Consider the following 15,232-nt stretch of genomic DNA (forward strand, 5'->3'; position numbering starts at 1 on the left):
CCTTTTTTTTTTTGTTCCTTCTTTCGTCTTCATTCTTTTTCTATTCTTCATACAAAGAACCTGATTTTTTTTCTTCTGTTCTTCACTTTGTTGAAGACTACGGTGAGCTCTGTACCTATCTCTTTTTTTTTCTTTCCTTTTTCTTTCTTCTCCCTTCTTTCTCTTTCTTATTCTGTTCTTCATTCTTCTTCTGTTCTGCAACTTCTGCATACGACACATTTTTTTTTTTTTCTTCTTTCTTCTTCATTTTCTTCTGTTATTCCTATGGTTTTGCTTTTAATTAATTAATTCAATTTGCTTATAGCCTTATATGCAGCTATATATCAGTTTATTACTGCCTAGTTTATTCTGTTAGATTGCCATTAAGTAAGTCATCAGTTGGACAGTTGCTGAATTGCATTTTGTTCTTAATCTTCCCTATTTTGATTTCAGTTTTTAATTTTGTTTGCTAGTTTTCAACTCTCGTTTAGTTAGTTGGAAGTATGAACCTTTAATATTTATTTAGCACATAAGTAATAGGATTCAACTAGGATTTGAGTCAAATAAAATAGTTATTTAAAAAAATTACACAGGAACGCTTTAGTCAAAAAGGCGACGCTTTATCCCCGCCTTATCGCTAAGGCGCTCTGAAAAACCCTCAAACGTCTCCATCGCCTTACCGCCTTAACAACTATGCTATAAATAAGTAAGGATGGTCCACAACAACAATTAAACTGCTGTTTTGGTTTTGCAAGATGACTCTCTCTCTCTCCCCCTTTTGGAGTAAAGCGATATTTTTTAACATATTGGATAGCATGTATTATATATGTTTAATATTGACCACATTTTTTCCCTTGTTCGACATGGTTTGTATAAATAACAAGAAAGAGGAAGAGAAAGAGAAGAGAACAAGAGATAGCTGTAACTTGGGAGTCACAGCCGTGTAGTTGGGACTGCCCTTTCATTGAATAAATAGACTATCTATTACAAAGTCATAAAACAAATAGGAAAACTAGAAGACATAACCAAAAAGGAAGCTAACTCTGATGTAGCTAACAACTACTCTAAACTCAATAGGAAACTAACAAAGATATGCTTGTATCAAATATAGTCCCATGGTATGGAGGTCTATGGTCACCCATGGCCCTCCAACCGACACATAGGTTTGGACGTCTATGAACATCCATAGACCTTCAATCGATACATGCTCTCATATACGAACAATTTGATTATACATGTATTTACTAATTAAAGTGAGACCACTAGCCTTTAAAAAGAAAATTAGCCCTCTTTTCTCAGTCCACATCCCTTCTAAGAGACTGACCACCAATCCTAAGATTTCCCTAAACTTCTCATCGCAATTCACGATTTTAGGCCTTCAAACTTTCCCCTTTCACCCTCATATAACACTACAAACCTGAACTGATGCCTTCTTTGAATGCCCTAATGCTAATAAACCAATGAGATAGGTGAATCTATGGGGAATTGATGAGGGAATTAGAAGATCCTTTAAGAATCCTTAGATGCATTTGAAGGAGAAAACTTAAGGACTTAAGGAGTTTATCTTTGTTTGTTCATATCTTCCATTTTCGTGACCCTTATCTACCTTTTATCACCATTGAAGAAGCTTGAACTTTAGCCAAGTAAGAAGTTATCGGACTAAAGAGTAGTCCTAATCTTGGCCAACCGACCCTATCTTGTTATGCTCCTAATCTTCTGCGGTTTCTTATGTAATTTATTTTGATTGTGTTGCATTCCATGATTAATATGTGACACGCAAGATAACAACAAGTGCACCGGACTCACTTGGGAGATTGTTGAGGGGTCCCCACTAAGAGATTGCTTAGGGGGAAGTTGTGGGGTTAGTTGATAACTTCTAGCCTCCTTAACATGGTACAACGTATTTTAAAGCCTTGAGGCTCATAGGCCAAAGAGGACAATATTATGCCATTAATAAGGCCAGCGTATTACATAATATGGTCCTCATAGGCCAATTTTACGTTCTCTCACTCAGTCATATCCACTTTTATTGACTTTGGATTGATAGGATCTATTTCTTTCTGTATTTAGCCTCATTTTATTTTTCTAGTTTGCTTCATATGTTTTCTTGGGAGAGGGTTGGGCATGCTACTAGCTTTCAATAAGTTGGAGACATGCACCAATCACAAGGATGGACAAAGGAGGGCAAGGGTGTCCTTTCCAATGGGAAAGGAGAGGATGACACATGCTGAACACCCTAGTGGAGCACCCAACCTTTTCGCATTTTCTTGTGTTCTACTTCTCTTTTCCCCTATTTGCATCAATTCTCATGTCTTGCTTTCGGCATTTAAAATTGCCATGAGTAAAGGATATTAAACTATCTTGGGAAGGAGCTTGAAATACCCAAATATTGTATATCGTCAAGCTAAACCAAACCATGCGTTCTTTAATGGTTTATTTATTTAATTTTTTTTTTTATTTCATTCTTATGTTTTTAAAATTTTCTAGTTGACTCTAGTTTTGGTAGGCTGTTATCTTACTCAGTCCCAATAGCTCAGTTTGTTTTTGCAACCTTAATCTTGTTATGGTATGGTGTTCACGAATTTCCACGAAGCAATAAGAGGGGGTATGCTATTAGAGGTTCATGGCCATATATTTCTATGTTGTGATTTTTCTTTACACATATTTAATATCCTTCTCTTTGCATGTTTAACATCATCAAAATTTTGGAACCTCTTATGCATAAGTTCGAAAGTTTTGAGAAGCCACTTGAAGCGGACTTCTAAGCTTCTGGCGTTTCTTGCACTAAAGATTCCAAACATTATAATTCCAATGGCCACATTTTCAGAGTTTAGAAGTTGGCTTCTAGAAGCAGAAGTGTGATGAGTTCACCAAATATACCCTTAATGATTCATGTCTCATGCTTGTGAGCTCATAATAATAGTTGCTAGGTTAGTTCCAAGTAGGTATTCCATGCTTCATGAGTGCATCCATTGAAAGTAACGTGATAGATCCTATCTTTGCTATTTGTGTTGAATCCCTATTACATTTTATTATTCTTGACCTCCCGCTGGCATGCATTTCATCACACAAAATTAGACTAGTTTATGGAATCAGGGATTTTTTTTTTCTTTCTTGTTTTTATTTTTAAGTTTGTTTTAGGTGGTTAATGCCATCCACCCAACGTCAACTTGGGGCCAATATTTTAATTTTTTCTTTTGGATGAATAACTTGGGGCCAATATTATTGAGCCAATGTCATGGATCTTGGGCTCAAATCTAGGTGGTTGATGCCTGGTTTGTATGGACTAAAAGGTCTATTTTCCTTAGACCCAAGGGTTAGAATGTTCTTTTAACCTCTATGCGATTGGACCATTCCCTTGGGTCATGGATTTGAGGTTCAAGTCAATTCGAATTAGATAGACCCACTTTCATTTGGACCTGGACCTTAATCAACTGAACAAATTCTCTTCATTCAAAGTGAACCCCAATTGAAAATGTTTTTAAATTTAGTCCACCCTAAGAAGGAATGTCCACACTACGCCAAGAACCCATGTATACAATATTGAATTTTAGATGTAGGTATCTCTACCCCACACCTTTTTTTTATTTTTTTTCTTTCATCATTGTACCAAAATGGTTAAAATTGATGGGAAAAAATATATTACTGTAAACTATACCAACTAATACTAGAACCAAATGTTTTAAAAAGAAACGGACCACACCTGGGATATAAAAGTTAAAAGTTAGCTGGCAACAGTAGTCGTAGCAAGCAGTTATTGTTAGAAGAGATTCGAGAAACTTGTCATTTCTATTTTTAAAGTTAAACTAGAGTACCAGGCTACCATGAAAATCCACATACTCGTACATATTCGACCTGAATTAAATACTACTTGCAAAAAGGAAGTTAACTGCCATAAAATTACCTTGAGTAGCTTATTCTTGACATATCAAATTAGAATTACCAATTTTCGAAAAAGAAAAAACTACTTTGCCTTCTATCTATATCTTCTTCGATTGGGCTGAAACCAATGTTATTGGTCCACCAAAGGTTGATGTAGTTTACTTTCTACATGTGGAGGAACGAGGTATCTCATTATGCTTTAGCATGCATTATATAGATAATATGTGTGGCTACTTGTGAGAGAAAATAAAAAATAAAAAATACCAGCCCACTATTTCCTCAGCTTTGTACATATTGGATTTCTCAATCTCTAACCATACTTATTCTCATTATTAGTGCTTTCCTTTTTTTTTTGGAAAATTATCTTGTACCACCCCTGTTTTTAAACTTTATATGAGATATCACCTTAAATGTCCAAAAACACAGTGCATACCCTGTTTCGAAAAAATAATGACTCTTAAATCCATTCCGTTAGCTCACAAACGTTAATTGATGACGTGTCACTGTTTGTATTTTTTAAATGACAAGTTTACCCTTCATCTTCTTCCTTCTTCGTTTCTTCGTTCTTTTAGGTTTGTGGATGCTCATATTCGATTTCATTGATTCGTATGTCATTGGTGATCTCTCTGAGTCGAGTGGTTCTAATGATTTGTCATCGAGTTCGATTTTGGAGATTTTAGGTAACAACTCCACCTTCCTATCTAGGGATTTCTGGAGTTCGTCTTCATTGGTGTTTGGTTTTTCTATTGAAGCTTTCTTTTCACCGCAAGAACAAGCATCTTTATAGAAATCCAACAAAAATTTGCCCCAAATCAAATCCATCCAAAGGTCTGAAGCTTTGATTGAGTGATTAGGTATTTTTCACTCGTTTCTCTTTAATCTCTTGTGGGTTTTGGTTTGAAAGTCTGACGTGGTCCCCCCTTTCTCTAGGCGGAGTACATGGATCTCAACACGCTCTGGGACCATGTGAATGATGCCATTAACACGATCATCCTTGGCTTTCTTCCTTCTTAGTGTTCTTGTCTTTCTCCAACGCTGTGAGATTACTGTCACTTTGGAAATATTTTGGCTTAGTCTTGAAATCTTTTGCAAACAGACGGTATTTAAAGGAGGTACTCTGTGTGTAATTTGTCTCTCTCCCTATTTTGGTCAGCCACCCTTGACCTGGGTTGCATTCCGAGAAGAGCATCACGGAGCCAATGGCACAGTAACCCGAGGTCTTACCTGAACCCCAACGCGTAAGATCAACCCACCTCTGCCAACCCCAGAGTTATAGGCAAAATGACCCATGAAGGGTCACTGCCTTTCCAATCAGGCAACGGAACCAACAGCTGTAGTTAATCCCTCGCTATGCCACCTTCACAAGACCTTAACCATGAATTCAAGTGGCTTACGCTCGAAATCTAATAGTTCTGTCACCTCGGACAGTAACCCAACCTCCACCCATTAAAGGATTACCCAATGGAACAGAGGAGATTTTAGATCCTAAGAATGGAGTGATTAGGTCATCTACCAAATCTTGCCAAACATAACTTGCTTTACATCTCCTGCAACAATAAGGCTCTACAGTCAATTTCAGATTTTTCCAATTAGCTTGGGAGAAGCCATTCCATTCTTCTCTATTCTCTGCAACCAAAAACACCATGACACGCCCGGATCTTCGAGAGAGCGAAATTGAAAAAAAGGGATTGAAGGGGAAAAGGGATTTGAATAATCCTAGCATCCACAAACTTGAAGGAAGAAGAAGAGGGACGGAGGCAAGAGAAAAAAACAATTGAACGAAGGCAGAAGAGGAAGGGAGAAGAGCTTTGCAGAAAAGAATGAGAAGTGGTTTTTTTATTCATATTTGGTTTTAGGGTTAAAGAGTAATTTTCACTTTTAAACTAACGGTGTTAGACTTTGGGGGTACGTTTGATATTTTTAGACATGTAGGGTGGTATCTCATACAAGGTTTAAAAACAGGGGTGGTATAAGATGATTTTCCTTTTTTTTTTTTTCCCCCCTATTCCGTAGAAAAATTGAGTAATCGCTTCTTTTTTTTTTTTGTTCTGGATTTACATATCGTTACTTATTATTGTGATTTGCCTTTTACCATAAAAATTGCAGGGATCAGTCAAATTTAGTCGAGTTAATTATTCAAAGGGTTTTGAGAGAACCAAGTAGCTCCCCCTTGGGAGAATGTAAACACCCTGTTGGAATAGACTTCCACATAAATAAACTACTTTCTTTATTAAATATTGATTCCAATGGTGTACGCTTTGTGGCAATATGTGGCATGGGTGGCCTCGGAAAGACAACTATCGCAAAGGCCATCTATAATTGCATCTTTAAAAGCTTTAATGGGAGTAGCTTTATTACAGATGTGAGAGAAGAAGCATTACAAGGAGATAAGGCTTTGGTTTCCTTGCAAAATCGACTTCTTAAAGATATCTTGAAAAGGGACCATGACGTGAACATTATTTCTCAAGGATCAGAATTGATAAAAAGACTACTTCATGGAAAAAAAGTTCTTCTTATTCTTGATGATGTGGATGATCATGTACAGCTTGATGTATTGGCTGGTGGAATCAATTGGTTTGGTGAAGGAAGCAGGGTCATCATAACAACTAGAGATGACCAAAGTTTGAATGCTCATAAAGCTGATAAAGATATTCAAATTTACAAGCCTGATGGACTGAATTTTGAGAATTCTCTTCAACTCTTAAGTTTGTATGCCTTTTCAAAAAATGAACCTCCAAAAAAGTATAAGCAGCTTTCACATAAAATTGTACAGTATGCTGAAGGGTTACCCCTAACTCTAGAGGTGTTGGGTTCTTTTTTATTTGGCAAAGAGAAAGAAGAATGGGAAGATACATTAGAAGGATTGAAAGATATTCTTGAGAACATGGTCTCTGGAATGTCGATACAAAGTTATGATGAAAAGGTTGTTGCAAAGTTGATGATAAGTTACAATAAGCTAAGTGATCATGCGAAAATTATATTTCTTGATATTGCATGCCATTTTATTGGATTTGAGGCTGAAAACATAAATTCAATATGGGAAGCTTGTGATTTGCGTCCAAGATTAGCCATAAAAGAACTCACTCAAAAGCACCTCCTAAAGATTGAGGCTTCTGGGGCATTGAGGATGCATGATCAACTTAAATTCATGGGAAGGAGAATTGTCTCGAAAGGTAGCCATGGGGACCCTGCCAAACGTACCAGATTGTGGTCTGAAGATGAGATCCTAAAAGTGTTAGAAAAAGGCACGGTATGTTACATCCTTTTCTTATTCACTTTATTATAAATAATCACAAAAGTCCTAACATGGGCTGCACTGAAAAAAAGAGGCAGCCAACATAAATAACGGTCCGAGTCTAAGCAACCACATTATGTAAAACTGCAAATGTTGAGAGTTGAGACCAACTTTAATCTACCCCTCCTAGAACCATATGGAACTAGGGCTGGCACAGGGGTATTGTTTGTCATGATATATTGCTATTTACTACAAGAGAATGAACCGAATACAGTAAATATAAAGAACATTAAATAAGGTTCTACGTCCTTGCTATTTTTTTTTTTTTAGATGTGTGTATCAAATTTTCTTTACTGGGAATACTATTATTCTGGTGTAGGGAACCCAAATGGTTGAAGGTATCCTCCTTCCACGTGAAGTACACATAGATGATTTAAGCTTTGAAGACTTTGAGAAGATGCCCAATTTAAGAATTCTTGAAGTTGACAATATCTACCTCAGTGGGGATTTTTCGCGTCTTCCTTCTCGATTAAGATGGTTGAGTTGGTGGAGCTGCCCTTTAGAAGTTCTACCAACCAATTTTTATCATGAGGAACTAGTTCATCTTGATTTAACAGATAGTCGTATCAAACTAGCTTGGAATGATAAACCTCAAAATAAAAATAAGGTATAGTACAATTGTATTTTTTTTTTTTTTTTACTTGTTTTATTATCAAAGGCAAGTGTTCTTTGTCTGTGTGTGGCCCTGCGCCAAGAGACACAGGGTGGCGCCCCCAGGAGGGGCATGGTGATCAATGCACACCCCCTGTGTATGTGGTGCAGGGGCAGTTATGGTCAGAAAACTTTGTCCCTATTATCAAATTTTGGATGGAGAGTTATATTTTATATCATTTCTTTGTTTGACAGCGGTTTAAAAAATTGAAGGTTCTTATCCTCGAAGGCTGTTCTCATCTCTCAGACTCTCCAGACTTCTTCTCATGGTTTCCGTGCTTACAAAGATTGGATCTCACGGGCTGCAGTTCTCTTTTGGAACTCCCAGATAGTATTTGTCAGATGGCTTCTCTCAAAACTCTTATTCTCAAAAATTGTTTTTCCATCAAGAAGTTGCCTACATCCATAGGAAACCTAAAACATTTGGTCAAGCTTTCGCTAAGTGGGACAAAATTTGAAGAACTTCCTGATGGTGTAGGGCAGCTAGATAAGCTTGAGGAATTAGACGTTTCAGATTGCCACGAACTGGTGAAGCTACCAATATCAATGGGTAGAATGAGGAGTTTGCTTCACTTTGACCTAAGAGATACTATGATTTTAAAATTGCCAGATAATTTTTCAAAGGTCTCGAGCTTAGAGGGGTTAAGAATGCGCATGGTGGAGCTAGATGATCAGACAGATTACAAGAGGCCCCAACCACTGCCAATCAGCATGAGTGGTTTTCCTTCTCAGCTTCAAGAGTTATATTTGGAAGGTTACATGAACCTTCAATCTCTCCTAGAGCTTCCCTCCACTTTAACTCGTCTAGAAGTTAAGAAGTGTATTTCGTTGCAGATAATTTTAGATCTATCACACTTGGAAAGGTTGAAGGAATTATTACTTTATGATTGCAAATCATTGGTAAGAATAAGATTACATGATTTATCAAACCTGAAAAAATTGAAAGTGAAAGGTTGCTCCAAATTGAGAGAATTAGGTATTAGCAATTGTGAAAATGTAAAGATTAGCAATTGTGAAAATCTAGAGGAAATTCACCGCTTTGAAGGAGCAAATTCTTTAAAAAAGTTGTTTGTGCAGGGTTGCCATAAATTAATAGACACAACGAGGAAGATACAAGGGCAGGTACTTTTTTCTTTCTCTCCATTACTTCTAACTTTAAATGGAGCTTTCCATGTAATGGGACTTTTTGCCTTCCCTCTTTTTATATATGCAGGGAAGACTACTTGTTGATAATGTTTGCGAAGGTGATCATCACATCTATCAAGTTCAAGGCTCACCAATTCTCTGTGTTGTTTTTTCATTGACATCTGGGAGAAAAGTTCGACAAATAAGAAAGACTTCTGGGATAGTAACCATCGATCTTGAAATTAGCGCTCATATCCGTTGGGGAGTAGAAAGGACCTTGTTTAGATGTTCGATTAGAATTGAGGATATTGAATTCACTAATGAGAAGGACATAATCTACATCCACCATTTCAAAGGGTTTGATTGGTTTGGGTTTCCGCTGAAATGCAAAGATGCTATCGAGGAATTGCATGTTGAGGTATCCGCAATATACAGGCACCCAGGTTTTCCCTTTTTGAGTTATTGCATGAAGGATGCCCATGTGAAACTGTGTAAGGTGTTGTTTGAAAACAAGGAATCAGAGCAGCGAATGCGTAACCAACAATCCAGTGCTATGTTGGTTGCAGATTTCTTCACATGGTCAGATTCTGACGTTGATGATGAAGAGGTGGAGGAGGAAGAAGATGCCGACGAAGAGGTGGAGGAAGAATATTCTGAGGATGATGAAGAGGTGGAGGAGGAAGAAGATTCCTACGAAGAGGTGGAGGAGAATGCTGACGATAATGAAGAGGTGGAAGAGGAAGAGAGTGCGTTCAGGGGTATGTTGTTTGAGAACAAGGAATCAGAGCAGCAAATGCCTAACCAACATTCCAGTGCTATGTTGGTTGCAGATTTTTTTAGATGGTCGGATGATGAAGAGGTGGAGGAAGAAGATCCTGACAATGATGATGAGGTGGAGGAGGAAGCAGGTGCGTTGAGTGTGGCTAGCAACAAGAAGGAAACTTGTCTGGATGAGGAGAACCAGGCAGGTGGTTCAGGGGTATGCAATTGCTTTGTGGCAGTGAAAGCTGTTTGGAATAGTTTCTGCAACTGTTTCAGTAGAGGGTTTTTATGATATATAATGGTTATGGTGGTTTTATTCTTCTGGCGAGTATGTTACTGGTATCTCCCAAACACCAAGCACAACCTGCAGGTTAGTTTGAATCTATTTTTTTAATCTAACATTTAAGAAATCCTCACATTATATGGTGGTGTATTTTTTATTATTATTTTAATTGAAGACATGGGATGATCTCTGCAACTCAGCTGTTGATAAATCCAGACTTCACTGAGAGTTCTCCCAAAAAATCAGTTATACGCTAAAACACTTGCATGCTCACATTATCAGGTTTTTTTCTTTCATGATGGGAAGAAATAAGACAAACTACAAAAGTTACTTTCTTCTGGGATATTATTTTTGTGACTGCTTTTTGGGTCTTAAATTAGTTCCAATCATTTCCTACTTTTAACTCAATAACTTTCAGAAGTTCTGGTGGAAAACAAACAGGAATGTTTTCATGGGTCTATGTAGTCAGGTCTAATCTTAGAACATTTTAGAGTTCGAAATGCAATCTCGTATCTCATATCAGTATGTCATAATTTAGTCTGTTCATATTTTTTCTTTATGGTGTAGAATTTCAAGGCTTTGTAATGGGATCCAAACCTAAAGCATTTAGGCTTTGGACAAGAATTTGATTTTGAATTCAACAGTTCTGGGTTTTATTTGTTTTGAGTTCAAAGGCCTTGTATTGGGATTAAAGACTCTGTTTTGATTCTTAGCGAAGCTGCTATGAGGGTTTATAGATTGAAGTATTCAAGGGTTTATTTGAGGATATTGTGAACTAATTTCAATTGTTTGTTGTTCATGCAATGCTGTATAGGGTCAGAGTGGATGAGCAGCGGCCTTAGTTTGAGCTTCCTATGGACCTCCTGGAGCTCATTGGATTCCGTCTATGCATAAAAGATAATGTCTGCTTGTCCTCTGTTTGTAAGAAATTTCGATGTGTTATCTGTTCACTCCATGTGGTAAACCAATCTCCATGGCATTTGTTCTTTTCAGCTAAAAATGGGAAAATCAAGTTCTTTGATCCTGACAGGGCAAGTCTATTTTTATAAAATCCCAGTGCTAAAGGGCGCAGTTATCCACTGCAGCAAGAATAGATGGGTGCTGTTTTCTTTATTTGCCGATGACACTTTCTTTTTCAATCCCTTAACCATGTCAATAATCTTTCTTCCCCCTTACACTACTTTTCCATTTTCTTCCATGAAAGTTGCTTTATCTTGTGAGCCCACATCTCCTGACTCTTTAGTTTGTGCAATTAGAACTTATGAAGGCTTGGAATATCCTTCCCGTGCCTCTACCTGATCTTCACATGGGAAAGCTAAACACGTGGTTGAATTCAAAGGGGAGCTTTTAGTGGTGTGCGTATCTTATCCTGATAAAGATTAAATGGGTTGAAATGGGGAGCTTCAATAGTGAATCTCACTCTTCTCTTTCAGCTATTGATGTCCCAAGAATAGTGAACTTTTCGGCAGCGCTTTATTCATCGAAGCAGTCTAGAGGCTGTTTGGATTGAATCACCTGAGATAGAGTCATCTTTTGTTTGAAGAGCTCTGCTAAATTTTATGCATGTCATTGCAAGGGATTTCTGAAACTTATTATCTTATGTTTCTATTTTCTCATTTTTGTGAAGGCAACATTATTGTTAAGTTATTATAGTTGGATCTTAAATTAACTGTCAATAACTCTGGATTTTGTTTTTAAAGGCTTATTATCTTTTCTTTAGGTCTAACAACTGGATGTACATCAATTAGGTTGAAATTTAGGGCATATTTGATCTTTAGATTCCATCACTCGTTTGAAGGACAAAATGCAGGGCATTCGAGGGTTTTTTTTTCTTCTCTGAAATGGAAATTCTGTCTGAATTCAAAGTACATCATCACGCTTTTAGAATTCCAGATTATTGCTCGGATAACGAGAGCAATCTGTTGGATACCATACATTTTCCGAAGGACCTTTAATTCTTAGATGACTATTTGAGCTGCCGAAATGGTTCAAACATGGTATAACTTACACGAGAGCGGATCAGATTCACGTAATGGTCCTAATCCGTGGATAAATAATCAATTTTCTCTTTCTTCATTTAATAGATTCTATATCCACGGATCAGGAATGTACAAGAATGTTCTCGTACATGAACCTGATCCGTCCTAGTTCAAATGTTTGTGGAAACATTGAAATAAGAGATACTAGGTAATGCACCATAGATGTTATACTTGTCAAGGTTCCTTCTTAGATTTTATAGTTAAAAAATATTGGCCTCATAATAGATCATATCCATTGGTAGATTATCACTTTACATATAATGGGAGAAAGTAAACTCTAAAGTTTTTCCAAACATGTTATCTACTATCATCTAATCATGGATTGATTTTCTATTTAACTCATCTTAGTCAAGTACCAATGTGCTTTGAAGATTGTTTGGAAAATTCCATCATATATGTCCAAAGAAAAGGGACAATTTGGTTGAGAAGGACCACTAAACTTTACCGATGGTCTACCTAGGTATTTCTGTCCAACAATTGAAAAAAGACCACTAGCTTTTTTTTTTCCCCCTAAAAGATGACTTTATTCAAAAAAAGACAGGAGCCAAATACAAACAATGAAACAAAGATCAATACAGGGAGAAACCAAAAAAAGAAAAAGCGTTCTCCACACCCCCACCTTAGGCATTGCCATCAGTAGGGAGAGGGAGAAGCACCCTAACTGAATCTATAATTTGGTCTTCCATTAGCATCTCTCTGCCAAGAAGCTCCAAAATATAATCAGGGAAAGGAACATTAGACGCTGAGACACCTGTTTTGGCTGTATCTCTAGCTAAAAAATCCGCAATAGTATTTGCCTCTCTGAAATTATGAGTTATCTGTTAGGTTATCCCGTCCAAGTACGACTTTAAGAAAGGCCATCGCTGAGCAGCGATTGTTATGGAGGCTTTGCCAATGTTGCATCCTGTGGATTACTGGTTCATATGGTTTATGGAATACAATAGCAATTCAAAGACCAACTTTTGTGAAAACATAATTTGGGCAGTGGTTCCTCGTCCAAAACCTCCAGTCAATTATAATCGGCAAAAGCTTTGGTGGATGAGAACCCATCAAGAGAACATGTGGACAAGGATACCTTGTTTTACCACGAAAATTTAGGGAATGGTCTCAAATCACTATATGTCAAATTTTAGCTTCAATTTTAATCGTTTACCCTACCGCATGTATATTCATTCAATCCCAATATTTGCATGTCACTCCTTTTGGTACTCCTAGATTCTTCAATGCTAATTTTTCCAATTGAGGAATTTTAATTGGGTTGAAACTTCACACGTGAGTTGGAAACCTTAGCGTTTTCATGCCCACAAAATTTCAGTCTATTCATGGATCTGATATTTAGTATGAATAATGTTCCATCATAAAAATCAGAACTCAGAACCAGTCCAACTTGTGTTGGGGTGAGGAGTTGATTGGGTCAACCCGTGGATTTGGCCCCCTTTGAGGATGATGCCCTAAAACTGCTTTGGACTTCTTGGCAAATTTCCAAGGTAGATTACCAATGCTTCTTACGTTTTCTCATTCAAAGGTTTTTTGGTATTTTACATGAACAATTTGTGAATGAATTTGGAAGTGAGAAAAACTCGTAAACCTATAGATATAGGCTGCATTTGGTATTCATGGCGTTTTTTCGTTTTACGAGAACAAGAAAATAAAATCTTCCTTTTGGTGTTCACGGTTTTTTTTTCTTTTTTCAAACGAACCATGTTAAAAAAAAAAAAAAAAAAAAAAAAAAAAAAAAAAAAAAAAAAAAAAAAAAAAAAAAAAAAAAAAAAAAAAAAGAAGCAGAAACTATAAATGTTGGAACTAAACCCTAAACCCTAAACATGGAAACCATGTTCCAACATTTGAGTTTCGTTGTAAAACAGAATTTTGACACAGAAATGGGAAATTCTGCTTTTGACACAAAACGTCATTTATAGAATAAAATGTCAACTAAACTCAGCCATAGAACTTCTTAGCCTCGAAAAATACTCATCATCATTAAAGCAGCCTCCGTATAATAGTCTTAGCCACCAAACAAGAGACAACTTCAACTTATTGGCAAACATACAACTCAACAAAAGTATATTCACAACAACAATTTGGGTAGCCTAATCTAAATGGGTTTGTGGATTAAAAAAACTTACTCTATTAAAATTGGAGGAAATGATATAAAAATACATCGAAGTTATTCCATGGATAAAATTGTAAATTCCGTTGAACCCTCAAGCACTGATGTGCTTCAAAACAATTAATATACTATCCAAAGGCCATACGGCCCATACTATTACCCATGCGCGGCTATACCTTCTTTAGTGAATCTTTCTATAGTGGATCAACCTTAAATATTTACATATGACAAGAGATGAGTCACGGTTTTAGTTGACAATCTTCGATGCAAGTATTAGTGATAGTGATGAATCAAATATGGGTAAGCGAGTCATATGCTCACATGTGGCAGGATTCCATTAAGTAAGTATCATTCTTGGGATGACCTCTCAGATCGCCCATTGAAGGACCAAACAGTTAGTGCAGTCAACTCATCCTCAAGGGTCAAGACTATCAACCTCACAGGTCATCCTCTAGGGTACCAACCTCCCAGGTCGCCCTCTAACAGACCAACCTCTTAGGTTTCTCCGTGCCCATGTGGCACAGCTAACCATAGAGAACCACCTCGCCATGGCATGACCCAACTTGTTTACTGGGACAATCTTGAGAATGATGGACTACCAGCTCCATAAGTTTTATCACTTGGGACACAGAAGCTATCCCTCCAAGGGACCTACCTTGATATGGATCCTAACCGAACTAAGTGACAATTACCTAAATATGAGAGAGAGGGAGAGATTGAACTACTTGCCTAAGATAGAATCTCAACAACTGCCTCAACTCTCACTCAAGGCTTATGAATACCAAGGTGAGCCCCCTAAAAAGGGGATCAATTTCAAGCTATTAAGATCATTAATAGCTTCTGTTTGCAGAGATTTAACTTAGGCTCTTTTTTGTTTGATTTCTATTTGTATTTATTTGATTTATTTCTATTTTTACATGTGTTTGGTATAATTTATAGCATTATTTCTATTTATAATAAATTAGAATAAATCACAAATCATAAATTACTCTCAAGCTATTTGTGATTCGTGGCAACAAATCATTTATGTTGATTTTTGCTACCTTAAATGAGCATGTGTGCTAAACTACTCAAAATCAATGGTAAATAGGTAACTTCAGTATGTT

At 36.9% G+C, this 15,232-nt stretch overlaps 1 protein-coding gene across 3 annotated transcripts in view; it reads left to right on the forward strand.

Moving 5' to 3' along the window:
* Positions 1 to 11,676, forward strand: part of LOC122079902 (disease resistance protein RUN1-like) — a 16,978-nt gene extending 5,302 nt beyond the window's left edge. For 2 of the 3 annotated variants that reach the window (XM_042646685.1, XM_042646686.1), the window contains 5 exons: positions 5,968 to 7,111; positions 7,476 to 7,763; positions 8,003 to 8,929; positions 9,021 to 10,064; positions 10,792 to 11,676. In XM_042646685.1, coding sequence (XP_042502619.1) covers positions 5,968 to 7,111; positions 7,476 to 7,763; positions 8,003 to 8,929; positions 9,021 to 9,986 — 3,325 coding nt within the window. In that variant the 3' untranslated portion in view covers positions 9,987 to 10,064; positions 10,792 to 11,676. The remainder of the gene's footprint in view (positions 1 to 5,967; positions 7,112 to 7,475; positions 7,764 to 8,002; positions 8,930 to 9,020; positions 10,065 to 10,791) is intronic. The other variant, XM_042646684.1, reaches the window with a different exon arrangement.
* The last annotated feature ends 3,556 nt before the right edge of the window (positions 11,677 to 15,232 follow it).

The sequence above is a fragment of the Macadamia integrifolia genome, chromosome 5 (assembly GCF_013358625.1).
Source record: "Macadamia integrifolia cultivar HAES 741 chromosome 5, SCU_Mint_v3, whole genome shotgun sequence".
Classification (NCBI taxonomy): Eukaryota; Viridiplantae; Streptophyta; class Magnoliopsida; order Proteales; family Proteaceae; genus Macadamia; species Macadamia integrifolia.